This window comes from Dromaius novaehollandiae, chromosome W (genome assembly GCF_036370855.1).
Source record: "Dromaius novaehollandiae isolate bDroNov1 chromosome W, bDroNov1.hap1, whole genome shotgun sequence".
NCBI lineage: Eukaryota > Metazoa > Chordata > Aves > Casuariiformes > Dromaiidae > Dromaius > Dromaius novaehollandiae.
This window is the reverse complement of record NC_088130.1, coordinates 23,125,280-23,151,650: the sequence shown is the minus strand read 5'-3', so window position 1 is coordinate 23,151,650 and position 26,371 is coordinate 23,125,280. Positions and strand designations below refer to the sequence as shown.

Sequence of the window (26,371 nt, the reverse complement as noted above, 5' to 3'; positions counted from 1 at the left end):
ACTTGAAGCCCGCCTCCCTCTGCGACCTGGTAAAGTTGGGTAGCGAGACAGATGGCAGCCGAAATCCCTCCGTGGAAATACTCCCTTACCACTAAGTGTGCTACGCCAGCGGCCCCCGGCACATAACCCTGCACCAGGCGTCTGCGGGACACAAGCCTCGGTAATAACTTATGCCACAAGGCGAGGTAGAAATCATCGCTTGCCTATGGCTCCCTGATACGCGTTGCTCTTTTTCTCATCACTTCAGGGAAGTATAGTTGATGTTATGTCCTGGACTGTGGTAACTGGAAAGCAAGGATTATGCTGGTAACAAAGCGCCTGGGAACGTAAATTCCCGATACTCCGCGTGATGCTGCTCGCTTGGTGTATCTGTGAGTTAGACGAGGCTGTGTGATTTAAGAGGCACGATGCGGGGCTACACACCTGCACGCTTGCTGCCCGGCTCCGTCACCAAAAACATAGCGGCTGGGCGGATTACTCGGTCCATCAAAGGGGGAAGGGGCTCGCTAGCCTGCCTTGAGGCACCCGGGCACAGGGCTGCCTCCAAGCGCTGTGGTTTGTCACTAGGGCGCTCGCATATCGAAATCAGAGGCGGTCCTGTCTGCGCTGCACCTAACCCTCAGCAACACTCGTCTGCCTCGGACACCGCTCGTATTTGTGTAGTACTACTGTGACAGGAAACAAACGCTGTGTTTAAAAATTAATCATTAATCCATTCTTTAAACAGAGGCTTTTCTCCAGGGCTTTTGGACGAAATCATGTAATTTGATCTCGCTGGCTTTGAGCAAACGGCAGCGCTGACTTTCTGAAGGCTCCTGCACGGGTGTGTGGCTGTAGGACTTGGTAGCACGTGTGGATGCGATGGGGACGTGGGACCACTTGTCCGATGCAAATTTTCGTGTGGGGGCTTACGTTCTTAGAAAGGTGTTTGAAATAGGGAAATGCTTGGGAATGTGCTTTTTTTGTGGGAACGCTTCAGCTGCTTCTGAGACAGTGCGTACCCCAGAGAGCAAGCGGGAGGCTGCTGAGCCAGCCGGGGTGGATATAGTGTTCAGAGAACAGGCAAGGAAGGAAATCAGACCCTGGCCCACATCTACAAGCAAAATGAAGCAAATGGCTGATTTCAAAACCATTAGCACATAAAAGACGCAGACTTTGTAAGAGAGTAAGAGCCACGGACTCTCCAAGGAGAGCACATAGGGACATGAATACCAGCAACGTTTTAGTTTTAAAATCCATGCTGAGACTGTTCAGCAAGAATACTCAGCTGCTGAGTGGCTGCTTCATTAAACTTAAAAAGCCTAGGCAGTACTGTGCTTACAGACCCATGCTACAGAATTATATATTTCCTTTCTGGTTGCTTCACTGACCTCATTAAGTACAACAGCGGGTTTATCGTTGCGTATAAAGTGACCAGCCGAGTCTTTACAAACACATCCATCAGCCACTTGATGAGTTCAAGAGCATGTGCTGAAACACCAGATGATGCAAATAAGTGCAGAACTTTAAAGCACACAGACCTCTTCTCATGTAGCTATATCCCAGCAATGATGTTAATTCAAATTCCCGGGTATGGTACTGCACTGATATCCCAGCTCGGTGCAGCAAGTATGCATTACCCTTTTCTGTCTAACTTTTTTGTTAGAAAGTTGGAAGTTTTAACTTTTTCCTGATTTTTTTCCTGATTTCAGAAGAATCATTTTCACACAAAAGCAGTGTATGTGCTTGCAAGTAACACAACTACAGAATTACATAATGGGTGATATAATACTAAACTTTTTGGTTAATAATGAAGATGAACTGTCCCGAGAAGCACACAGCAAATCTGAAGTCAAAGCTGACCTCAAGGAGTTCCAAATCCATGTATCCACAAAACCTGAAAGACAGTATTCACCTGTATGTATGTACTGTGCTCTGTCTGAATGTTTTTCACCCCAAAGAGGTGGAAATCTGTCGCAAATCTCTTAACAGACAAGCAAAAATGAAGAACAAAAGCAGGAGGTTGCATTTAGATGGTATTTAGGGAGAGATGCAAAACCAAATGGAAGAAACCAGAATACCAAGGGTTATTTCAGCCACCCCTCTCTGAATTTCCTACCATCTGAATTTGGCATGATGGATGTATGCTCAAAGAAATGTAGTAATTAGCTCTTTTTTTTTTTTTCTTTTCTGTGCTGCTACGCCCACTCACCTTGCACAGCTCTTCTCTATCCAGAATCTATTTTAAGACTACCTTACTACTGCAGTATTTAACCCAGATCTTTTCCCTGTTCTAGCCTTTCTACCTTGCCTTTGGTACCAGTCTCTCTCTCCCTCTTCTCACTTTCAGAATGTGAGATCTTCTGATGGGAGCTGGCAAAGTATAACTGCCTTTTAGAGTGACCCTCCAATTTCCAACCAGCACTGATAAGAGTTTCATGTGCTTGGTATATGCAACTGCAATATTTCTTCTCTTCACCTTTTTGTGCAATTACCTAAATTAGCTGTACAAGAATCCTGTTTTCAGGGCTGTTTAATGTTCACAAACTGAAAAATTCTCAGGTAAGAAATTATTTTTCAGTGTGTTAAGGTATTAAGTAAAACAAGAGTTATCTCATGTATTTTTTTTTGTACCATAAGCATGAAATTTAAAAAGAAAAGAAAAGCCTTCAATTTAGTTGTCACATTCCTGGAGACATTCTGCATCTTCAGAAATTTCAAATTTCTGGCTTGAAAGAAGTCAGTGCCAGTTTTCCTTATGGAAGGACAAAATGGAACAGCAGCTACTTGCCAGTGATTCAAGCCTCCTAGTTATAACTTACTCCATGCACTTCACTCCCTGGCTTATAGGCTAAATACTCCTCAGAGAGCACTGCAAGTCTCGAATATGTTCTTGAGCATTACTTTTGCATTCAGTGCTCTGGTTCACCTAACAGATGTGAAAAGCACAAGTTTTGTAATAACAAATATGCTCCCATGGTTAATTAGCACAGTTAAGAGATGCAGATGATCACAGTAGTTTGCACTTACTTATGTTATTTCTGCCAAAAAACTGCAGGAACTATGTGCACAGTTAATAAATCAAACCTCATTGTCACTGTGAAGCAAGAAACTACAGAAGGGACCTGGGGCGCAGTGTACTTAAGTAAATTGTCCGAGGGCATATTGGGGCTAGGCAGAAGACTCAAGTGCAAGCTGTATCCTTCTGCCCCTAATAATTTACAAAATGCTATTCCAGCAAATGTTAGTGATAACTTATGCTCTCTTTTTTTCATCTGCTCTGCTGGCTACCACCTCCAGTGTTTAAAATATAAGGTCAACATCATCTTATTATCTTGCTCCTGCCTGCGCTCTCAATCTCTCTCTCTCTCTCTCTCTTTTTTTTTAATTGTTCCAAAATCCAGACTGCTTTCTAGGGCTTTGGGGGATAACAAAAGAAACCTGGAAATGTTTTTCTTCTTGACATTGTATCAATAAATGCAAATATTTTGGAGAAGTGGCTCTTAGCCCCACAAGCAGATGCTACCAAATGCTTGCATCTTCATTTCATAGACAAACTACTTCTGGACTTAGTCAGCTCCTGATTATTGCTAACAATACTCCCCCACTGAGCTCAGCAGCCATTTCTTTATATGCTATGAAGTATTTATTTTTTTTCTAAGAGATTTATAGCTTCTGTATCAAGACAAACCATAAGTCCCTGCAAATGCCAGTGAGCAAGGCATGGTTATTCTTATTGAATTAGACTCAAATGTAAGGAGATGTCAGAAACTAGCATTGCTAGGCTGGAAAGGAATTTCAGGAAGAACTCATCTGCAGGTACAATAAGCACCTACAACTGCAATCCTTGTTACACTTTTGCCTATTGTGCATGAACTGACCTCATTTCTGAAAATCCATAAAGCGTTATCGTGCTGATGAGTTTAATTACCATAGTGGATTTTTTTTTTAACCAGTGGAGATGTCTTCTGAGGTTTTGCTGGAACCCTGAGTGGTTTTGATTCGCATGAGACAAAAAGATCTTACACTTCAAGCAGTGGGATACCAAAGTTACACAAATATTGACACAGCTCTTGTGTGAATTGCCTGCTTGTCCTTTTTTTCAGCACCTTTATTAAAAATAGCACATAATGCATCTGTCATAGCCATACAGTTTCAAACTTGGCAAGCCATTCACCTTTCTTATTCCATACTCCCATGAGTCGCCCTATTAGTTTCAAGAAATGCAACTCAAGCATGCATCAACCAGCTTCAAGGCTTAAAAGCATGCACAAAAAACACTATGTTGTTATATGGGGAAAGTCCTCCTAGAAGTATGGCAGCCATTATTAAAAAATAGTCTTTGAAAATTTATTTTTGTTTCCTGTTCATGTATTTTTACACAGCAGAAGAATATTTCCTTCTCCATTCTATCCACAGCCAAGTGTTCAATATAAAATTACAACCTGCTATCAAGCAGAAATGGCAGACTAGCTGTGCTAAAGGCTAAAAGTGAAACCAAGTTTCATACTGATTCTGTGTGACTTGACAGGGCACATGTCCTGCAGAGGCCCATGACAGTCCCTTAGTTTGCTTGACAGATCCTGCAGGTACAAACCAATACATTTTACACAGATGACTCTGTAAAAAATGGGCACTCAAAGAGCAGTGATTTGTGTTCATGGTCTTCTACCATTATAAAAATCACAGATGTGTATTTCAGGACAGTTTAATAGATTTGGAGCACAGATACAATTCTGCATCAGGGAATAAGAGTATTTAATCATGTTGGTGTAAAGCTGAAAGTCTAATTGAGATGTGGCTAGACAGGGGGCTAGGTCTTTAACGACTCAGTACCTTTTGTGTCTAGTTTACAGCCTCCCCAGGGGCTGGCTAGCTGTGGGCAGTGACCGCAACAGGAAAATGCGAGCCATTTTCTGGAAGCCAAAGGAGTTAATCACATCTTTGGGTGACTGACAAGGGAGTCAACCACATTTTGTTACGTGTGGTGATGGGGACAGCCATAGTTTCATGCATCTAATTGGAAAGTGTCACACTGCAATCTGGGAGAAAGGCCCAGTTCTTGGTGAAGGGCCTTCTGCCTTTATTTCTTCTATCAATTCTAGTTAATTACTTAGCTTGATTACTTAATCCTAGTTAATTACTTAGAATGCAAATTGTATTCTAATGCAAATTATTGAATTTGATAGTCCTCTGATACAGTTATTACATGCTGTGTGAAAAAGTTTTGCTTCACTAGCTTTTAAGCTTATCAACAAAGTTCTACATTTTGCTTTGTTTTTGAAATGCAGAATAAGAATTCATCTTTCCCTCATTCAGTTTTAGACATTATTGTGTCATCCAGCTTCTTAAGATAGAGTACCAACTTTTTCGTTTCTAACTGAAGAAATGTCCCTCTTTGAGTTATTCTGATTTTGCATGATCCTTTAGAGAGATAAACCAGTACTGCACAAAAGACCTCTGCTTTAATGAAGCTACTGGTTTAGCTGCTGTAGGACAGAAGTCAGCAGAGCTTGGCAACCTCCCTGAAGAGCTAAATACCCATATGGTTATGCCAGTTGTGACTGAGCTGCATCCCACTACAGCTATGTCAGTATGGTCCAGGGACTCAAACAGGCTTTGTAGTGACAGGATGACGTGCTCTATGGTCCCAGACCTATTTTTGTTTGTCCCTCAGATTCGCCTTCCCATTGAGAGCACAAAAGAAGAACCAGCATTCCCAACTACAGTGCACTGTGAAACTTCCTAATTTTTTACCTGTTAAGAAATGATCCTGGAGTACTGTAAAGGTGGCATGGTCACAGAGGTTCTGAAACAGCATGAGAAAACGAATTTTTAATTCTGAGGATCTGTAATTCTCATGTTTGTAACTTCAACATTCTTCCTAAGGAGTTTTCTGTATGTCATTTCCAAGGCGCTGATAGCTGGAATTGCTGTTTGAAGTGTATCTGGGCTCTTCCCTCCAAGCTGCACTATACAGAACCGCATGGATGCCCTGCTGATCCCAGCCCTGGTGAGGATTACTTTGTGAAGAAACTAATGGAGTAATGGGCAGTCACAGCTGTTGCCCTAGATGCAGTGAGCCGATGTGGGGGATAGATCCATACTCCTTTCAGCAGGTCCCTGAGAAATCAGCCGACAGCAGTTGGCGAGGAAGGCTCAGGAGCCCCGTGCCACCAGGATGCCTGACGGGCACACAGGGCCTGGGCTCCCCACTTGCCTCTGCCTGCCCTCTTCGGCCTGTGTTTGGCCTTGCCTTGCCTCTTCTGTGCCCGTCCCCCCCCAGATCCCAGCTCATCGCCCACTCTTTTTCCTTCTCGACTCTGATCCCTCTTGTTGCATGATCTTATTCCTGGGTGCACCAGGCTTGCTCTTTTAAGTAACTATGCCTACAAAGGCAACTAAGACCAGGACTTATAATGGGAAATGCTCTCCTACAGCCTCAGTACACGTAAGTGTCAGTACAATCGGTATGCTGAGCTCTGCAAAAGCACAAAAAATTTCACCAGAAACATTTGAACCCCACAGGGAGAAGTGAAGCTCACGTAAGTGTCTTCAGACCGTCAGAGTTAAAAATGAACTTCTACATCTTGAGAAGATGAAAAAACTCCTACGTCTGATAGTCACATGTTGACTAGTGTAGAGGAGGCTATATAGGACACTATCTAAACTGTTAATTGTAGAGGTGCAAAACACTAGAATTAAGATATCGCTGAGAAAGGCAGAGGGGAACTAACAGCAGGGCACAGTGTTTCTGGAACACTACAACACCAACAGGATATTCAAGAGAATATTTGTTAAAAATCCATAAAAGCTATTAAATAGCATTCTTTTTTTAACAAAAAAAAAAAAAAAAAAGGAAAAACCTCCAAGGAGCTATGAAAGACAACTGAGGATGTTGCAAGAGAAAAATGCAATACTTGTTTACCAGTTGAGGAAAGGGGTAAACTTTACGCTCCTTGCAAGATTTCACTGTAAACCATGTCAATGTATAGTGCAATACTGAACTTCATTGATTATGAGCAATTTCAGGTTGGCTGTTTCAGTCGACGCTTTACTAATTCTTCATACTGTAGATCAACATTTTCCGCTCAGTGGGTCTGACTGTAGAGAGCTCCAGGGCCTCTTAAAAACTACCATGCAGTAGGCTGCATTTAAAGTGTAATTTTATAAACGTGCACATCAAAGAACTGAGTGCTAGTCTGAGGCAGCAGCACAAAGTAGTCTGGCATGACTAGTCCTTAACAGTCTTTCCCTGCATTTAAAAAAATCACTGCCCACCCATAAATTAATGATTTCTTTTTCGTATGCCCTGAACCTTGAACCACTTTTCACAAGAAGAATGGACTACCTTTTTTGGCACTGTGGACCTTAATAATTTGCTTTACATGTTTATATAGCTGCTAATTTAAGTCTTCTGCTAAGATTTTTTTTTTTTCACTAGTTGTCAAAAATGGAAGATTTCACCAGTGGACAAGATCTCATAAAATTTGACAGCTGAAGCATTTAAGAAAACATGATAATGTATGCTGCAAATACTTAGTTTGGTGACATTTTAGTCTTGCATTAATAATAAGAAAGTAGATGCAAATACAGTGATGATGCCCTCTTAAAAGCATAAAGACGTAATTTTTCTGTTCTAATATTAGTCTTTTCTAATGGAAATGTCTTTCCTAAGATGTGCCTATTTCATTTTTCCTAGAATATGTTTTGGATTACTGGAAAACCAGGAGGAAGTTGTGATTCAGCATAACTGCTGGGTGCCCCGAGCGGGTTTCCCCACCCTGGCGATGCATCGCCTGAGCCGGCCCAGCTGCTCCCAGGCTCTCTGGGGCGGCACAGCTTGACGGCAACACAACTGGCGTTTCTACAACCGCCCTCCTTTGCCTGAATGGGCTTTCTGGTGCCAGCAGAAGCTGGTAGCACCGAGGCATGAGTAAAACACCACGTGCCTAAGAGCATTCTTACTAAGCGTAATCCAAGAAAATAAGCTAGAGTTTCAGTATGTGCTGCCAATTTTGCATTTGTAAATTCCTGGCAAGAGTGTGCTCTTGCGAGCCAGCCTCCCAAAAGATCCACTTAATTCATACTTGCCTGTCGTGGGCACCAGATGCAGCAGCAAGCTCTGCTGAAGTCCGTCTCTCTGTTTGCCCACCAGCCCCCCTGTAACACCATCCCAGTTACCCCAGTCTGCACGCCCACGTGTTGGGGGCTCAAGTCAAGCTGCCGCGTGCTAACGTGGCTCCTTTGGGCTATGATTTTCCAGAGCGCTCAGCTCCCTGGTGTGGGAGCAGTATCAGCTGGTCTATGCTTTCTGCCGGATTGATTAGGGAAGGAGGATGGGAGTGTGAATGGTGAAGCTGACTCTGGACGGGGGTTGTAAAGAATTGCTGTTCTAAAATAAGCATCCTCAGCAAGGAAGGATGTCGTCGTTTAGCTGGCAGTCTCGAATGGAGGAGTCGGAAGGATTAAATATTTCTCAGTTTCTTTCTCCTTTATGTTGCTTGCCACTGTAACAGTCTTCTTACTAGGCTTCCTTACCTGGCGAAGCTAAGCATATTTGGAAGGGGAGGCTGAGGCTTGCCTGCACCTATTGCTGGGTGACTGCACTCAGGCTGTATCCTGCGGATGGAGGAAAGCACTCATCCTTACACTTCCCAAACTTCCTTTTTTCACCCCCGTGTCCTTTTCTTACTCCCCCTCCCTTCTTTTCCACCCCCTGCCCACAAACTTCTGCTTATTCTGGCCCCGCAAAATGGCACATTTAGAAGGAGGATGAGGCAGAGCTTGCCCTGGGCTGGCTCCTTCCTCTTCTGGCAGCCCCACAGGTCGCCGTATCGGCCCCGGCAGCAGCAGCCACAACTGTATTAGCTACTGCTCCGACAGACACCGTAAGCAACTATCATTAAAAGACTAACTTTAAGTTTGCAAAACGATGGTATGTCCAGAAGGGCTGGGGTAGCTCTCCTTTAATTCCTTTTGATTAGGTTTGTACAAACTGGAAAGTTTCCCTTCCCACAGAAACTACGTAGCTTAATAAGTAAATGTAAGTTTGACTAAAAATGCATCTCAGGGGAAGCCTCCCGCCACAGCCTGTGGGGCCACCAGTGCTCGGAATCGCTATTTCCAAGTGACTTGTTTAGAGATTGTGTTAGTCCAGGCCATAGTTTGAACAGCAAGCGTTTTCAACCTTAGCACTGAAATTCAGCGACAGAATCAATATCTAGTGATATGCTGAAAGCTCACAAGTTTAGAGGCCTGGAAGCTTGTTTTTCCACTAAAAAATAAGCAGTAGAGTCTCCTTCATTTTCCGAAATTAGGTCACTTTCTGCAGATGCAAAAAGCAGATTTTGTAACCAAATGCCAGACATGCGTGTTTACTTCTTGGCCTAAAACCTGTAAGCAGCAGCTTGCACCATTTCAACAAGAGGCGAAGGACAAGGCTTTCCATGTCACTCCTGTAACGTAAGGATTGACCTCTGAAAATCAGAGGGTGAGTACTTTGTTCTGAGGACAGCGATCTTTTTTGCACAATATGTGTATTATGGATATTGCACTTCCTTTAAGACGGGAGCTGCAGAAGTTTCAATAATTCCTTTTCTCTGCAAGTAGCTAGGATTTCATCAGAAAATCTACCTTTTGCAACTCCCAGTAATAGCAGTTTTAGTGGGATAAGTCGGAGTTCACTCAAGGCCTCCACAACCCTGTCTCAGGAGGCAGGTAGAAAAATGGGCAGGATTACAGGGAGGCAAAAAAGAGTTCTCCCAGTCACCCTTGGTAATAGCAGGGTAGTAGCAAAACACACCTCCTCTGGGCTCTGTTTGGACTCTCTTCTATTTGCATCCTTCACTTTTCGTGCTGATCTTGTCAGAAAAAGCATAACGCAGCCACGTGGGGTGCTCTGTCCGTGTGGCACGTTTCCCTAGGCTCTCTGGGACCGACCTCACATTAACTTTCATGTTTTCAGGCTAAACGGAAAGACGACACCTGCGCTCTGTGGCACAGCTAGCAACCCAAAGAAACGCATCGAAACTATGCTTATCACACCCTGATGATTTGTAGCTAACTATTTTTCAGCCTTGCAGCAGGATGGTGTGAGGACCGATGCCTCTTGGTTAAATAGAAAGTCGTAAAGAGAACGAGTCAAGTCAGATCTGTTCCAAGTGTTGTTGAACTTGATGGAAAAGTTACTGTTGACTTCCCTGAGCTTTGCATTGGACTCTGAGTTACTGTTCATCAGCTGGAGGATGAAGCTCCAGGGAGAGTGGTCAAAGTGAAACCTTCATGTGCAGCCAAGGCCAGGTTTTCCCCAGGGAACTTTCAAAAATAGTCCTCACTGTTTCCACCGCAAGGCTGAAAGGCGGGTTGCTAACACTGTGAATTACAGCCCTGTCCCACGTACTAAATTCCTAACCGCGCTTCATTTTCTACTCAGGCAGGTAAACGTAGCTGAATTCAACCGATTCTTCCAGACCAGGTAAGGTCACGCTAAAAATGACTTGCTCAAACCGCAGTGTTGTAAATATTGCTTCACCTCCTGCATTGGGCACAGCAGTGAATTCCTGCTTGTGCGAAGCTGGTGGAAATGGAAATCTTTGAAAAACTGGAGCGGGCTGAAAACCTGTGGTTTTACATGGCTCAGTGGCGCACAGTGGTCTAACCAGCATAAATCTTGAACAAGATACGACTGAACAACCGCTCTATACAACCGTTTGCAAGGTAGAGGACACAGGCACCACTGATTAGCAATGGAGACAAGTTTTTGAGAAACTTTGGGGCAAACAGAGCCAGAGATAAAAAGGAAAATGGTTTTGATTAATAAAGATGGAATACTTAGAGAAATATGATTACAGAATTTCTACAGGTAGTTTCATTAAAATATGAATTCTTTTGGTCATTGCTGCTAACTCAATTACTTGCACATTTTTAGTATATTTGATTTGTCAAGCACCAGCTCTTGCAACTGTGTGATTATGTTCAGATATGATCTCATTAAAAAAAAAAATTTCTAGTTCTGATCATTAAAGGAAAAACAGTTGAACATACAAAAAACTAAAATAAAATTAAAACCATGTCCAAATTAAAAATCTAGCAAATTAAAAACATTTCTCTTTTTTAATAGCTTTATATTTTAATGCTAGATTTTAGCAACATTAACTATGTCAGTTTTACACTTGCTAACAAAAACTTTATTAGATGCTTGATGAATATGACTTCTTTTTAAGACTTTAAGTTTTGAAATAACAAAAGAAAGATTACTTTTATCTTACCCTGAATACCTCTGTTTTGATGCACTGTAATTTAACCTGAAATCATCCAGATATTTTTATATTCATTCCTCTGTTTCTTTCCTAGTCTTCATCTGCATAAATATTTAATATTAACATTTATTTCCTGTACTGAGCACCTCTCTCCCTCCAGTCCTGTGAACCTCAACCATGTTATCCTGTTCCGGCTTTCAGTAGTACTCTATGCAAGATATCTGCACTAGTAAAACAAACCATCATCTGGGACTCCGTATTGAATCTTATGTGCATTAAATATGAGGGAAACTTAAGTGGAAGGAAGGGACCACTTCCACCTCTTCTGCCCCATAGATTGTGTTTGTCACTATTACGACATGTCTGCAAACTCCTTGGGGTAGATTCAAGTCTTCTAATGTTTTATTCAGGGGTGAGTCAGCTACTGACACTTTGTAAATACAGGAAACTTAGCTTGTATGGGCTACTTTGCAAAACATGCTCCAAACAAATATATTTATATGTAAAACATATGCTTTCTCTTATTCTCAGGCTGTGTGATCACCCCATGTTTTTCTGAAGGTGCCATCTAACAAGCCCTTCTCTTTCACTAAAGAGAATTTAGTTTGTATTATTTTATCTTGTCATGTTTTAGTTGGCAGTGGCCACCTTCTGATGTTTACTGACGAGGGAATTAGTCTTCCAAAAATATTATTAAGAAAAAAAAATTCTTTAAAGAAAAATGACTTAAAAATTCAGCTCTTTTCCTTTTCCCTTTCCTCTTTTACCCTCCAGACAAAAGCAGCTAAAAATACTCCCACTGCATTTTCCTCCACACAGGAAGATGCTCTAATATGAGAACAAAAAGAGTTTATTTTTCTCAGCAAGAGCAAAATGCAGACTCACTGGTCTTCGAGAATGTTTACATAAAAATTTTCCTCTGAGCTTGAATTCTGGGGTCTTTCACCAAACCATGTGGCTTGCACTCTAAAAATCACTCCAGATGCTAAGAGTCAATAGGCATACTGCAAGTTAATTTTAAAAAGTGATCATTCCCTATACTGACTAGTGCTGTACAGTACACGTATATGTGTTTTATTGTGTAACACTATACGGTGAGGTGACTGGAGAGTCCTGTTCCCCTTCCTGCAACAAGCACACCAAGAATGCTTGTAGTCCTTGTCAAATAAACTTGACTGGTCAAATAAATCAGACCTGACATTCAGACCTGGGGATGAAAAATAATTGCTGTAAACAAAGCAAATAAAATCCAATTCCTACTCAATAATTTTCAAGCAAGTTACTAAAATGCTGCACTAGGGCATGAAAACCACAAGACAGAACTTAACTGAAATTGCACAGATCAAATTAAACTGGACAATTTTATTCTCCTTATCCAAAGCCAAGAGAAATACCAAAATGCAAAAATAATAACAAGAATTAGAAGCAAATTAGACATTAGTCTTAATATTATGAGAAATAAAGGCAGTGGAAATTTGGAGCATATGCTGCTCTCAGTTGAGATTTTAATCTCCCAGTGTTATTTTGACTTCTGCATTGAAATCGGTCCTCAGGTACAGACTGTATTGTGTGCCTATGAGGCCTTGTGCATCTGCCTTGGTACAGCACTGTGATAGTGAAACAGCTTGATGGTGCCATCTCAGCTTCTGCCAGTCCCACTTGAACTTCTCAGGAGTCTAGTCAACTGCTGTCTAAGCTTTACCATTGCTATCTGTTTTTTTAGAGACTAGATTAAGACTTTTACAGTATAGTTTCCTCATTTATACCACTGCATAGCTCTCTTTCCATTCATGAAATTCCTGGCTAGCCACTTGTAGTCACATTCTGGCTCCTCATCACCTCATAAGGTAACATCAACTGTGGTCTTCACCTAAAGTCCACACCAATGTGGTCTCACTAGTCTAGAAAATGACGTCCACCAGTGGCAAGTACCAAATCCTTGAGAAAAATATCATATTCACTTGGGTCAGGGACAATTTTAAAGAACAAAATACGGGAAGTTTAGTTGCCCATTCTGAATGGCTTTGAAACAACCCTTTCAACTCCTCTTATTTCACAGGAATATGCGCTGATTTACGATCATGAAACATTTGCTTATGTCCCTTTGGTCCGAATGAGTTTATGAAATCCGCAAATAACCGTATCCACAGGGGCAACATTCACCAACTCACAGCAAATACCCAGTCACATTAATCGGGCATTTCTTCATCTTTCTCAGTAACCAAAGTATACTGAATATGAACTCTTTTAAAGTGTATTTATCATTTAAGCAATAACTTTCCCCTTCTCTAAGATGAAGTACTCCTGTCAAGCCTAATGTGTGTAGGGACAGAGATGAGTATTTCAGAGAAGTGGGCCATTACCTCGCCAACGCGCTCTAGTCTGGAGCTCATCCTACATGTGCGGGTATGATGAAGGGACTCTGGCCAAATTGCTTAAAAAGGCCAAGACCCATTAGGTCCTGGGATGCGATCTTTATGAAATTCCTTCAGCTACCCTTTTAAAGCAGTATCTTATTATAGATTCACTTATATCTCATCAAAATATGTGTGCATGCACCATTTTGCATATCATAAAGCATCACTAATGGCACAGAGAGCATCCAAGAGCATGGAAACGCTACAATTTGGCAGAGCACGTTGGCTCTGTTGCAGGCCAACCTACGCGAAGAAAAGATAATCTGCTGCCAAAGGGCAAAACAACTAAGGAGCTCAAAGTTTAGGCCCAGAGGCTGCAAAATTCTGGGGTTTCTGGAGATGCTGGGAAGAGTGAGGAATAAAAGCTAAGGTAAAATCATTTCTGCCTTCAGCAGAAATGTCAACCTACTTCACCCCCTCCCCCCCCCACAGCATTATCTATTCTCAGAAAACAAGTAATTAAATTTTCTCCTGTGTGGTTCCCAAGCAGGACAAGACTCCTTTTGCTGCTTACTGCTGAGGTAGGTAAGAAGGAATACTCTGCCCCACGTTGTGGATCTAGGACTTCCATAAGCTGGTTTATGGATTTATATAAGCTGGTTTGTGGATTACATTTTCTCTTCCACAAAGCAGGCTTGTGTGGATCTATGTCCCTTCTACGTCCCCGAGGACCCCGCCCTAGGATTCCCTCAGTCCTACCCACGTTAAGACCATGGAAATTTCTAAACGATATTCAGTGACTGTCTTCTGTTGTCACTCCCATGGCCCAGTGACTACACGTAACTGTCAAGTCAAGTACAGTTAGAGACATTACCAACAAAACCTGGTGATGGAAACGTAAAATGTCCTGAACTATGGTTCTAGCTGCAGGTTCTGATATACTCCCCTTGTGTCTCTTAATCAAGACCCACTTACAAAGTTACACTGCCTATGAAATGTGAAGTTTGAGGATTTGGCTCCATAGAGGTTGTATGAAACTGGATGGCACTTAGAGTAACAAGCATACAACACTTTCCATGAAGAGCATTTTCCTTGGTTCAATTAATGCTCAGGTTTAAGCTTTTAAAGCACATGCAACAAGAACTCCAACATGGCTAGCAGACAAACAGGGTCAAACAACCAGTTTCCAATTCTACCTGCTTCTTCACTACATGATGGGCATAAAGCTCTGCTCTGAGCCAGAGAGGGAGAAGGTGATGCTTCTCGTCCCAGGGGTCTGTGCAGAGATCGCTGAAACTTGAGGAGCAAGTTGATTACACAGATGATTCAGCTGGTTCTGGCTTTCCAGAAGAAAAACAAGCAAGCTATTTTTTAGCATTGCACTTCATCACCAGTTTAATGGCATCCTGAGGTTTATCAGCCTGTCAGGTCAGGAAGAAAGTACACCTTGTTATGGGGAACCACGGAAACAAGCTTCTTCATTAGGTACTGTCTCCTACTTTTCCTTACTGCCAGAAGGATCATTTTTCACCTTGCAAGTTTGATAACTACTGGTCAATCATCTTCTGTTTTAGATTCGGCCATCTCCACTGTTTTTACCTCTCCTGTTTTTGGCTACTGTATTTTTGAAGTGGTTGCTTCTTTCTCTTGACATGTTTTCCATACATATTTTACAGCAACATCGATACTGAGGTAGGGAAACTAATCACTGTATATAAATACCTCTCAGTAGTTTGTGAATCCTTGTCTCTTCTCTTTGTGACTGCTGCATTGCCAGTGGCTAACTACATTTCCCATCCCATCTGGGCATTGTTCTCAGTCATACTTGTTCTTAAATTTGTTCAATTTTCCATCGAAAGCATCCCTGCTGTTTTTGTTAGGAAGCTTACATCCTCCAACAACTCTTCTTCCTTCCTACCTCCTAGTTTATCTCTTTCCACAGCTGTGGATGCAGAATGAATTCCTGATATCATGACATTCTATAAAATACATCTTAATGATCTGGCATACTTGTTGACATTAGTTGTCTATCTAATATCCTCCAGGCATACAATTTATTTGTAACCCCAGTGAAAAACATTGATTCAGAACCAGGACAAAAATTAGTTAAAAATAGGCTGACGTATTGTTCAACCCCCTTCTCAGTGCAGCTCTTCTCCAAAGCTGAACAGTCCAATCCTTATATTAATTAAAACATATATGTGCATCCAATGTTTGGGAGATTGTCCTTTCTGACAGCCAGTTCTTGCTTTGTGCACATTGCATTCTTGGTTACTGCTGTGGCTGGACTAATTGTGGCTAGGTATTTGTGACCAGGTGTTCCCAGAAATTAAATTGAGATTATCCATTTCATTTCATATAGCCACCAGCTTGTAACTGCCAAGCAGAGCTGAACATGCAGAACTGAGGTGAAGAGTTCCCTATCTCAGCCCCCAAATCCTGAACAACCCAGGCCCCCACCAGAGCTTGGTGCATTGTGTAAAGGAAATTGGTAGGAGTTCAGCACTCAAAGAAAGCAAGTAAAGCGCAACAGGCCAAGGCAGGAGGAGGTGAGGGAATCCAGACAGTAGCCAGACCTGTTAATTTTTTTTCCTGTAATGATAAGGCATTAACTGAATCACTGCCATTTGGGGAGCGAAATAGATGTACCTGCTTATGTTCTTGAGCACGTTGTGCTCCTAACCAACTGTGAACAAACAAATGGTGATGGTCTGTCAACCGCTACTCATGTGTGAGATCTTTTGGTTTGGATGAAGATGTCCTTGTATAGTCTGCCTTTAAAACACAGTCATATACAACACATCAATTCCTGTGACAAAACTTGAGCCATAGTCATTCAAGTTTGTAATTTTTCATTATTTCACTTCGATTTACTTGAGCAAAGCATACAAATCAAACTACCTGGATCAAACCCTATCTGAAACCTGTAAAAATGAGAGACAGCAAGAGCAAGAGAGAGGTGAGGGAAGAGGGAAAAAGCATGTGTGCGTATAAGATCTCTTGGAGGACTGTAAAAGTTTCCTCTTACTTTCTAAAACCTTACTGGTATCAGACTATGGTTACAATAGTAATGACGAATGAAATACCTCCATTTCTTCTCCCTGCCACACTTTCTGTGGCTCTTGTAAAATGCTGCCTGTTCATCTGGGCAGCACTTGAATGTCAGGCAGTCAAAGAGCAGTTATGAATTAACTCTAAACTGTCGGTCACAGTTGAAAGCCCACACTAGCTTTGCAGCCAACAATTACTTCCAGCGCAAGATGTGTCCTTAAAAGTAGGATTACCGTGCCTCTGGAAGATGGCCCTGTGGTCACAGCGAGTGACCCTCCCTGTGCAATGAAGCCAGCTTACAGCTACAAAGTCAGCTTTAAGAGCTTTATTATGGAGGAGTTCCTCCTGAGCTATTGAAAATACTTTGATCTTTCAGGCTTTAGCGCAGCCTAAATTTAAAATAAGCTTCTATATGGGAAACTATCCCTTTATGTTGCAACTGAGCTGCATGGACTGAGAGGTCACAGGCACCGGTGGGGGAAAGTCGGAATGGGAAGATTTGCAACTGCATTCATCTTCCTCTCTGCCTTGGCAGAGATGCAGGCAATGAGCCAGAGAAGCTACAGTTTCTGCAGTCATGAAAAAGTGGCTAACCATTTTGCTGGAAGGGGAAAATGTAGAGAGAGGATTCAATTTCCAACTTTGTAAGATTAAGATCTGATCATCTTTGGGAGCTGGTCTTAGAAGACAAAACCTATTCTTTCTCTTATTAATAAATACCCTCATTCACAGCAAGTAATTCTCCTCCCCTGGCAGCTCCAAACTCCCTCAGATGTGATTTAAGCCCTAATATTAGAAACCGTTACTACTTGCGCATCCCTCAGAAAGGCGATATCACAAACAGCATGCTAGGCGATGGCCACAAGTCTGTCCCAAAGCAGAGCTCTCTGACTCTGCCAGCCTCCTTAGTGCAGGGCAGCAGCCTGTGCAGAGGTCTGGAGTCACATCCCTGCCAGCATGGCTCCTACCGATATCCAGGGAGATCCAGGGAGATATTCCCTCTGGAAGCTCCAGGGCCCAACTGCCCAATCTCACCTTGGCCAAGGTGAGTTGCGGCTGCCCACTGGATTTTTCTTATTTCCACTGCCCAGCTGAGCGCCTTGCGCAGGACTACCTTGCCCAGCAAGGATGGGCACTAGCAGCTTCGTCAGCCCCTGCCAGGCCCTTGTGCTGCTCAACTTGAGAAGAGGCAGTCTGAGAATTTCTGTAATAGTTCATAAGGTCTCCCATGGAGTGTCCACAGGGGTTATTTTATTCTGTTCCACAGAGATTTGAGCTCAAAGTGAATCAAACATAAAAGAGTAATTTAATGGTCCAAACAGCCCAAAGGACAAGGCTGTAATGCTGTCCTTGTGTGAAGATAATATGATGACTTTGTCAATACTGAGAAGCTTAAACACACCCTGTATCTTTACTAATTCTGGCTACAAACGTGAACTGCTACAGCTTTTTATTTCCAAATATTTTATAGATAAATGCATTTGATCCTTTTCATGAACAGCCTAAAGCGGATAAGCAAACAACTAACACTGACCTTGTGTCACAGTTATGATTTCTTTTTTTTAAACCCTTCAGAAAACCAATTATCTCAAACCTAAGCTACTTAGGACAAGACTAATCTTCCAGTCTTCAGCCCACTGGGGCTTGTAAAGCATCTGGCCATGGGGGAAACAAGACTGCCCTTGACTATTCTAACGTGGCAACTGCAGAACAAGCTGTTTCTGTTTTTTTCACGCCACCCTTGGCAAAAATCAACTGCTAAAGTCCACCAACAAAATCTCCATCAGTCAACTGGAGCTACTCCTGCTCCAGGAGGTTACACTGCAGTTTGCATTTTCGAAGAATTGTACAATTATCAATAAATGATGGATCAGATCCTTGACTTATGTGATCAGTATTATTCAACTTCAGCTGAGGGCCATTTTCTCTGCCTAAGAAAAAAGGAAAAAAGCTTCAAAAAGGCCTCAAAATGAAGCTGAGGCAATGCGACCTTCTCCAGGGGCTCACACACTAATAGGAAGAGCCAGATACATTACAAAAAGAAAAAAAAAAACCCACCAGATTACTGCAGTCGTGTCCTTACCTCACGCCGTTGTCTTTCCTGAGCCAAGGCACTGGCCAACCAGATTTGGAATGGGCATACCAGAGCTCAGTTTTGTGGCCTAAGAAAAGGAAGGTCTCTTACATTTCAACTGAAATTCAAACATCTTGGATTATTTCTTCTTCCTTCACTTCACTGATGGCAGTTTAATGGAAGAAGTGCAGCATGTTTGCCTCATCATCAGCAAGGAAAACCAAACTACAGGTAGGCATCACACACTGACCGTCCTAGAGCGACAGTCACCGTGTTGGAGTGTACAATTTTAAAGCATTTGTCAGGTGCGAAATCTCTGAATCACACATCGATCTGTATGAATCCTACTGCGAGGCACTGGTTGGATGTCCACAGAAAATTCACAAGGAAGGCTATACAGCTGCATCTACCACTGCTGATGTACCATGGTCTTGACTGTCCTCAGACCTTATCTCCAGCAGCTGCTCTCCCTAGAAGTCTCTGCACCACTGCCCATGGGGATGTTTGGCTCCCCAGTATCTTAATTTTGCCCCTCCAGAGGGACATGGTAGAAGTAAGAGGAATGAGGAAGAAAGCCCCAGTGAAGAGTGACAGTTACTGCATGGTACTGCATCGTGATCACTGGATAAAGATTAAAATGTAGGATATAATCCCATTACAGGGGATATGGTACTTTTGTACTATATTAGCTTTTTATAAAGTACCAAAATTAAAATACTTCCTACTGCCTGGTCTGTACTAATTTCATAACAGCAGTTATTCATTTTTGTTTACTGTCTCATCCTAATAAATATCACAGTCAATAAAAGTCTTACGCCAATTGTCTGTATCCTTTGGCTCACCTTGTGTGGGGCTTGCATATTCATCATCACTGTCACTGCTAAGCCAGGAAACAGTCTCTCTCTCTCTTGCTTGCTTTTTTTCATCATAGGCACTTCTATGCAGAAACTACATTTACAACTTTTATGTGTAAAGGTTTTAATACATGCCCAGTCTCACCACAGTTGTGTAGCAAACTATTAAAAATAAAACAGACTACTGACAAAAGCAATGGTCAGCTATATCTGAAGGAGCTCTTCTCCCTGCTCCCAAAGAGGTGTTTGTGCCTGCTCGTTTCTGAGGTCGTGCACTTGAAAGGTGGGCCAAATGACACCAGTGGCCATCTCTGCTGTTGGGAAGGAAAGAGCTGCTTCTCCCTCCTTAAACTGCTCCTCCTAAAAGACATGCAGCACTCAAGCAGAAACTTATTAAGGTCCTCTAGCAACCAGCATGACCCGCGCAGATTTATTTTATGGCTTTGACTATTTTCCTACACTCTGGCAACCATCAGTCTTGCAGGGATTGCCCCAGGACATGACTTGTGTCCACTTCTCCCACAGAGCAATCAACGTAAAAATAGTAAGTAAAATCAAATGAAAGACACCATGAGAGTCAGTATGCCCTAGCCAAGCCACTATGCTGCTTCTGCATATAGCCACGGTAGTTAGACAAGGATATTTGATTCTCAAAATTCAGAAGTTTTGTGTAACAAATCAACCCAGAATCATGCTATCTTAAAAAAAAGGGGGGGCGGGGGGGAAGGATGCTCACTGTTTCCACAGCTTAGGCCAGGTACACGAACACAGGAAAAAATACTGACGAAAGCAGCAGCCAGAAATCTGTGTTATCCTCGGAAAGCATTCACCTGATTACCCTGAAAGGGCTTTGCGGGCTGGAGAGTCACTGGGTCTGGAGCAGAAATAGCGCAATGTTATGCAGCTGGTAATTTCACAGGATGAGCAGTGCGAAACTCCTTGCAGGAGCTGAGCAAATTGGCACGGGAACATGCCATCGCCTGAAATATTGTTATAGGCATCAATCAATGCATTATTTTGGAAAACAAACATGAGATTGGAAAGTTAAGCATGAGGATAATATGTAATTCCAGGATAATATCACACTGATTCCTGTCATGTACGTGAGTGGTGAGAGTTTTATTTCACTAGCAATGTTGATATGTAAGATAAAACTCGGTAAAGATCTGCAACTATTAAAGAAAAAGGATCAAAGATGAAGTGACCTAAGCATTTTCAGATTTTTTTTTAGAAAGTGTTAGACTAAATATTTTGTCTTGCTTCTCCTTTGGTAATGTCAGCAATGATTAATCACCACTAAAAACTGTTCAATAATTAAAACCAGATGATATTTCAGTTTTCTTTTAATAACATTATTTTCTCTTGCTAGTTTCGTCCTTTAAAATAAATGTCCTCCAGCCAGTTAATTAACACTCATTCTTCTAGGATCTGTTCAGAGTAGGAATATACTGACTCTTCAGGTGAAAGTAATTTAAAGACTATGTTATCCTAAGTTATTTTCTATTATTTTATCCTTGGCGGAACAGTGTTGCAATGACAACCAACAAATTATAACAGGTCACACTAACAAGATTGTTCATTTACTGCCTTCTGCTACCAAAAAAACCTCACAACTCTATTAAATAAAACTGAATGGCACCTATTACCAATTCTGCTTTTCATCCACAAAGCACATACATACACTGCTGATAATAAAATCCTTAATTCAGTGAGCTGCTGATTATTCATTATTATTATTAAAAGATCAAATACCAGATCCATGAAACTTATAACTTGATGATGTTGCCATGAAAGAGCTTGATTCTGAGTTAGCCCGAGTGGGCATTTTGGACACTCGTAAAGTATATTTTCTGCCATGTATCAATGGAGCAGCATTTACAGAGGAAAAGGCTGGTTCCCTCCCATAAAACCTCATGTTTGAGTCTAAACTGATTACAGTCTTTTAGTCATTTAAGAGGTAAGTTGTAGGATCAGTATACTTCGTCCAAATAGCATGTGTGCATTATCCCACTGTTCATAATGCCGTCATGTGTAATGACCTTGAGACAGGACTTCCACTACGGTCAACGGGATTTTCACACAGACCCTCTGAACCTGTTTTTACAATACAGGAACATTTGTTTCTGTTACACCCTAGCTGGTAGACATTAACTTTTGTATTTAAATTAAAAGGATAATAGAGGAAGGAAGAAAGGCAGTTTTCTCAAGCCAAATTGCGCTTATTTATGCTTCACTTTCACCACTTTTTAGAAGCACTTACAGTTAAACCACAAGGAAGACATGATGCAAAACTAGGACTTTTGGTAACATGATGTCTACTTTCACGCAATTTTTTGAGAAGACAGGCTATCCTGGAAAACCCAGCGGAGTCTAGAGAGCTAGAGATGGGACTGTTACATCAAGCTACCAGTTCACTCATTTTGGCTCCAGTTTTAGAGTACTTCCCTGGAATCTCAGTATGCCAAGTTTTAGGAAAGAATAAAGCATTTCACATTTGGATACTTTCAAGCTTGCTTGAAAAGCAGATAAAATAGTTAACTTAACTTGGATTCTTAGTTATCATGTCCCGCTTTTCCTTTAATATCTGATAAACTAGTATTAGCTTTCTTCCCTCACTGGTAAGCGCTGTAATTTATTGCTTAATTGATTAATAAGGATTATTTATTTTCAGAGAGAAATCTACTTTCTCTGGGCATTTTGGGAGGCTTTCAGTGTCTTGTATGAAAAGTTTTGTGTTTGTCAGAGAGTGGTGGAAGCAGTCTGAGCTGGGCAGAGGCAAGCGGTTGTCTATATGCATGATTTTTGGTGTCTTTCCTCCTCAATGCTTGCTATGGTGTTGTGGGGGACTAGTTTCAATAATGTCTCTGCTAGTATTATATTCTTCAATTGATATCTGGTGTAATCCATTGTTTCAGTCCTTTTTGCAAGCACAGATTTTTAATTTTATTTTCCTTTGTTTTATCCTCTTCTTTAAAAAACAGATGTATGTATTTCTCAGGAACAGTCTTTGACGTGATTGCATATGTAAGTACTTATTTGCTCTCCACAAGGGCTGAAGTTAACAAAAAGAATGCTATTTTTAATTTCAGACTTTAAATTTTTAAATAATTGCATCCCAAGGCACCATACAATAAAATAGAATACAGAACAACAGCCTGGCTTGTTTCCAAAGCTCACTGCAATTGAGAGAAGCCTGGCAGCTTGGCCCTGTGACATGCTTTTGGCCTGGCCCAAGAACAGCATGAGGCAAATAACACCTGAAAACAAAGACAGCTTTTTTAAAGCTCCAGACTGGGAAAAACCCAGATTTTTGTGAACTGCGTGACAGGAACAAAGCATAGCAGCAGACACTGAGGCATGCTCAGCAGGAGAGGGTTTAGTTAGGCACAAATCCAATGAGGTAACATAAGCAGAAGAGGGGAACAAATAAAACCTTCTTTTTCTGGTGACCAACTTGACAAAGTCTAGCTGTTTCCCCAGGATCCTCCTCTCTCCCTGCAAGAGCCCTCAGGGCTTTCATCCCTGGAGGGATGTGCTGGGCACCAGGGCAGGAGGCTGCCAGTCATTTCCTCGCCTAATTTAAGAAGCACCGCCATCAAACCCTGGCATTACTCTTCTGCATGCCTGACGTCCTGAATATTTTAAATGCTAACTTTGGCTCTCGCTCGCTCCTAGCAAGCCCCTTTGCTCACTCGGCTCTGTAATTAAGGCCATGGACTCCTAAATGTTCCCCATTAGCTCCAACCACCAAGATGCTACCTTGGTCATGCTGGTCCTTCCTCTGCTACATCTCTTTTCCCTAGAATTCTCATTACATCTTCCCTTCTACTGGAATAGCTAGAAAACATCAGCTCTGACTGTGCGTCTGCAATTAAACTCTGGCCCTACTGACTTTAAAGAGAGATTTGGTACAACCTTCGGTTCAGCCAGTGTTTCCCCACTGACAAGCAGGCCTCATTACATCGGTCACCATTGTCCTACTGCTTCTAATGGGGCTGTGCCTGTGTGTCTGTAGCCTCTTGACACGATCAGAGACTCTGGATACCTGCAGAATATGCTTGGAAACACAGTTTACTAAACTAATGAGAAATGCTAAGAATCCTAAAAAATGGAATTTATACCAGATTAACTTAGTTCCTTTGTGCCAGCTGACTAAATTAATAGCATGCTGTTTCTGTCTGTAGCTGCCCTTGATATTCAGCTGTTTTGTGTCGACAAATACTTGGTGGGTACTTTTACTTTCACTACCCGAAAGTTTAGGAATATTTAGAAACTCCAAGTCAGCCACAAACTGCACGTACCAGGCTTGAGGCAGACAGAGTATCTTTTTAGCAGTTTCTGTGGGGTCAGAGAATAGCAAAATTAAAGTTATGCTGCAGCCAAACTACTGATTAGCTGCCACAGCTCCAGAGTGGGACAGGGACTTGTAGCAATACAATTTAGCTAACTATCTAGTTGATCCTGCAAAAAACCAGCCAAATGTAGCTTTCTGCTCTTCTGGCTCTGCAGCTGTGTCAGTAGCATTTGCGCAGCAGAGGGACAGGTGCTTCAGGGATCGCTGAGGTGCAGAGCACAACTACATTTGATCAGTGAAGTAACTGGGAAGCACCTGGAAAGCTGGGAATGCAAAGGTGGGGGGAGGGGGACGCTGGGCCTGGGCCTGGGCCTGGGCCTGGGCCTCTGTGGTGAAAAGCACCTAAAGGATGTGCTCACTGCCTTGCCTTCCTTTCTGCAGGATGGGTGTTTCACTGCTGGGGTCTCCAGAGGATGTTTGTTATCCCAGTAAGCTGGGAGTGCTGTGCTCCTCTTCTCTCTGGAGGATGAAGCCCCTTGGGGAAGGAGTGATATTTGAGACCTTTATATGTGGAGACATCAGGTGGTGCTATAATGGTAAGTGATAATAATAACCTTAATGTTTCTGGAATCTTCAGCAAAAGACATACTTAGTTTTAGTAGCTACTTTATTTGATGCTGGTGAGGTATAACTTTGTAGTGTAAGTGGCTAGTCCCAGGTGAAGTGTCAGGTCTGTGCAGTTAATTTGGCCTTTGCTTTCCCAAGGGGTACCGGGGTTGCAATGGAGAGCATTGCTTGGGATATTTCAAGTGCTGGCCGCTTGTGTGCAGGTGGGAATGCAGCCCGCTCTATGCCAGGGTAGGAGCATTTGGTGATGAAAAGAAATTTGTCGTTACTTCAACTGCACTTCCACGCAAATGAAGAACTGTGCGTGTTCCCCCGATGCTCGCAGTAACTAGTCACAGGGCTTCTAAGAAGGCTGGCACAGCCAAAAAAACATTCACTAGAAGTATGTCTGTGATATTGTCCTAGCTGTTTGGTTGCTAAGCATGAAGGCTACCCATTTCAAAGTTAGGCCCTTAAATCCATAGACTGAGACCAATGTAAGTGGGCAACTGTCAGAAATGGGGAGCAACAGCAGTACTTGGCTCTTGGGGAGGCCAGTGCAATTGCTTTGTTAAAGGCTCTTAAACCAACCCCCTTGCATCTCCGTGAGCTTAAAACAGAAGCAGCCGCTTTGTGCGTGTGGTGGCCTGTGTCCCCTTGGCGTCAGAGACCCTGTTACTCTTTGAGGAACGTCCAGGTCTGTTTGGTTAGATGTTACCAGGAAAAAAAAATGCTGAGGACAAGGTAGGTTGCATTACTAGAGTAGCAGCTGAAGAACTTCCTCCCAGTGAGACTTATTTCTGTCTCTGGGTCTTGTTTGGGGTGGGCTAAGCCTTTGCAGGGAGGAGAGAAAACTGTAGAAAAGGTGAAGATGTAGGGGGGAAAAATCATGCTTCCTACCCCCTGCAGAGAGGGGCTCTCTAGCAGATCAGACAAGGATATTGCAAGATCTTTTGGCTGCAAGTTAAAGATAGAAAATATTCAAACTCAAAATGAGAAGTGTTTTAAGGAACAAGGACTACCACTGGGTTATTATCAAGGGGTTTTATTCATCTCCATCACCTCAAACTTTTAAATGAGGACTAGATATCTAGTACCAAAAAGAGAAATCTTCCTTAGTTTAACATGCTGGGATTTGCTGATGTAGCTGAGAAAAATCACTTCTTCTACTGGCTCTACGGTGTGATCTTCTGCAGGTACTAAAGTGAAAGCCAGATGCTGTTTTGGGAAGATTAATTCCCTATCCTCTGCTCCAGAATATTCCCACAAGAAAATACCTGGCACATCAGCTGGGCACTCCTTTTACAAACTGATAAGGGAGCTCTGATGAACGAATGAATGAATCGAGGAAAAAATGGATCATAATCTCAGTAAAATAGATACAAGATTTCAAGAACTTGGGAATGAATGTCATGTTACATTTAGCCTATCCTTAGAATAGCAAGTGGAAGAACAGACTTGTGGGTAAACCTAAACCTTTTAAGGTGACTAATTATTTAAACAAGTAACCATGGAGGGTTTTTTAAAAACAGCTGGCTACTCTTCTTTGTATTGGAGTTTCAGGTTTTTTTATGCAAGAAAGGCTGGTATACCCAATACTTGGGGTTTTTTTGTTTAGAAATTGTAATGTAGTAGCAGAAAAGCATTTGGAAACTATGAACAGTACTGTTTCCTGACCACAGTTTGTTTAAAAGGACAGAGCTGATTTAATCTGAATTAGTATCTCTCTTTATGAATGTATCCTGCTTTACCAGAACATCCTAAGTCAACTCTGCAGAAGTGTGTGCCCAGTTGCGTAATGCAAAAGAAAGCGCCAAATACTTGTAATCATTTACTTATTTGAACTCTTCCCATCCTTGCTAAATGGCATCTACTGAACTCATGGCAATAAAATC

The 26,371-nt window shown here is 42.1% G+C and overlaps 1 protein-coding gene across 7 annotated transcripts in view; it reads right to left on the bottom strand.

Annotated features, from left to right (window-relative positions):
* Positions 1 to 26,371, bottom strand: part of LOC135323522 (E3 ubiquitin-protein ligase MARCHF3-like) — a 79,692-nt gene that overhangs the window by 23,430 nt on the left and 29,891 nt on the right. The window contains exon 1 of one of the 7 annotated variants that reach the window (XM_064499887.1): positions 5,737 to 6,122. The exons of 3 other annotated variants lie outside the window; for them this stretch is intronic. In XM_064499887.1, coding sequence (XP_064355957.1) covers positions 5,737 to 5,800 — 64 coding nt within the window. In that variant the 5' untranslated portion in view covers positions 5,801 to 6,122. Of the gene's footprint in view, positions 1 to 1,370; positions 2,083 to 5,736; positions 6,123 to 26,371 lie in introns of those variants that run through there. 3 more of the 7 variants (XM_064499886.1, XM_064499888.1, XM_064499892.1) reach the window with 3 other exon arrangements.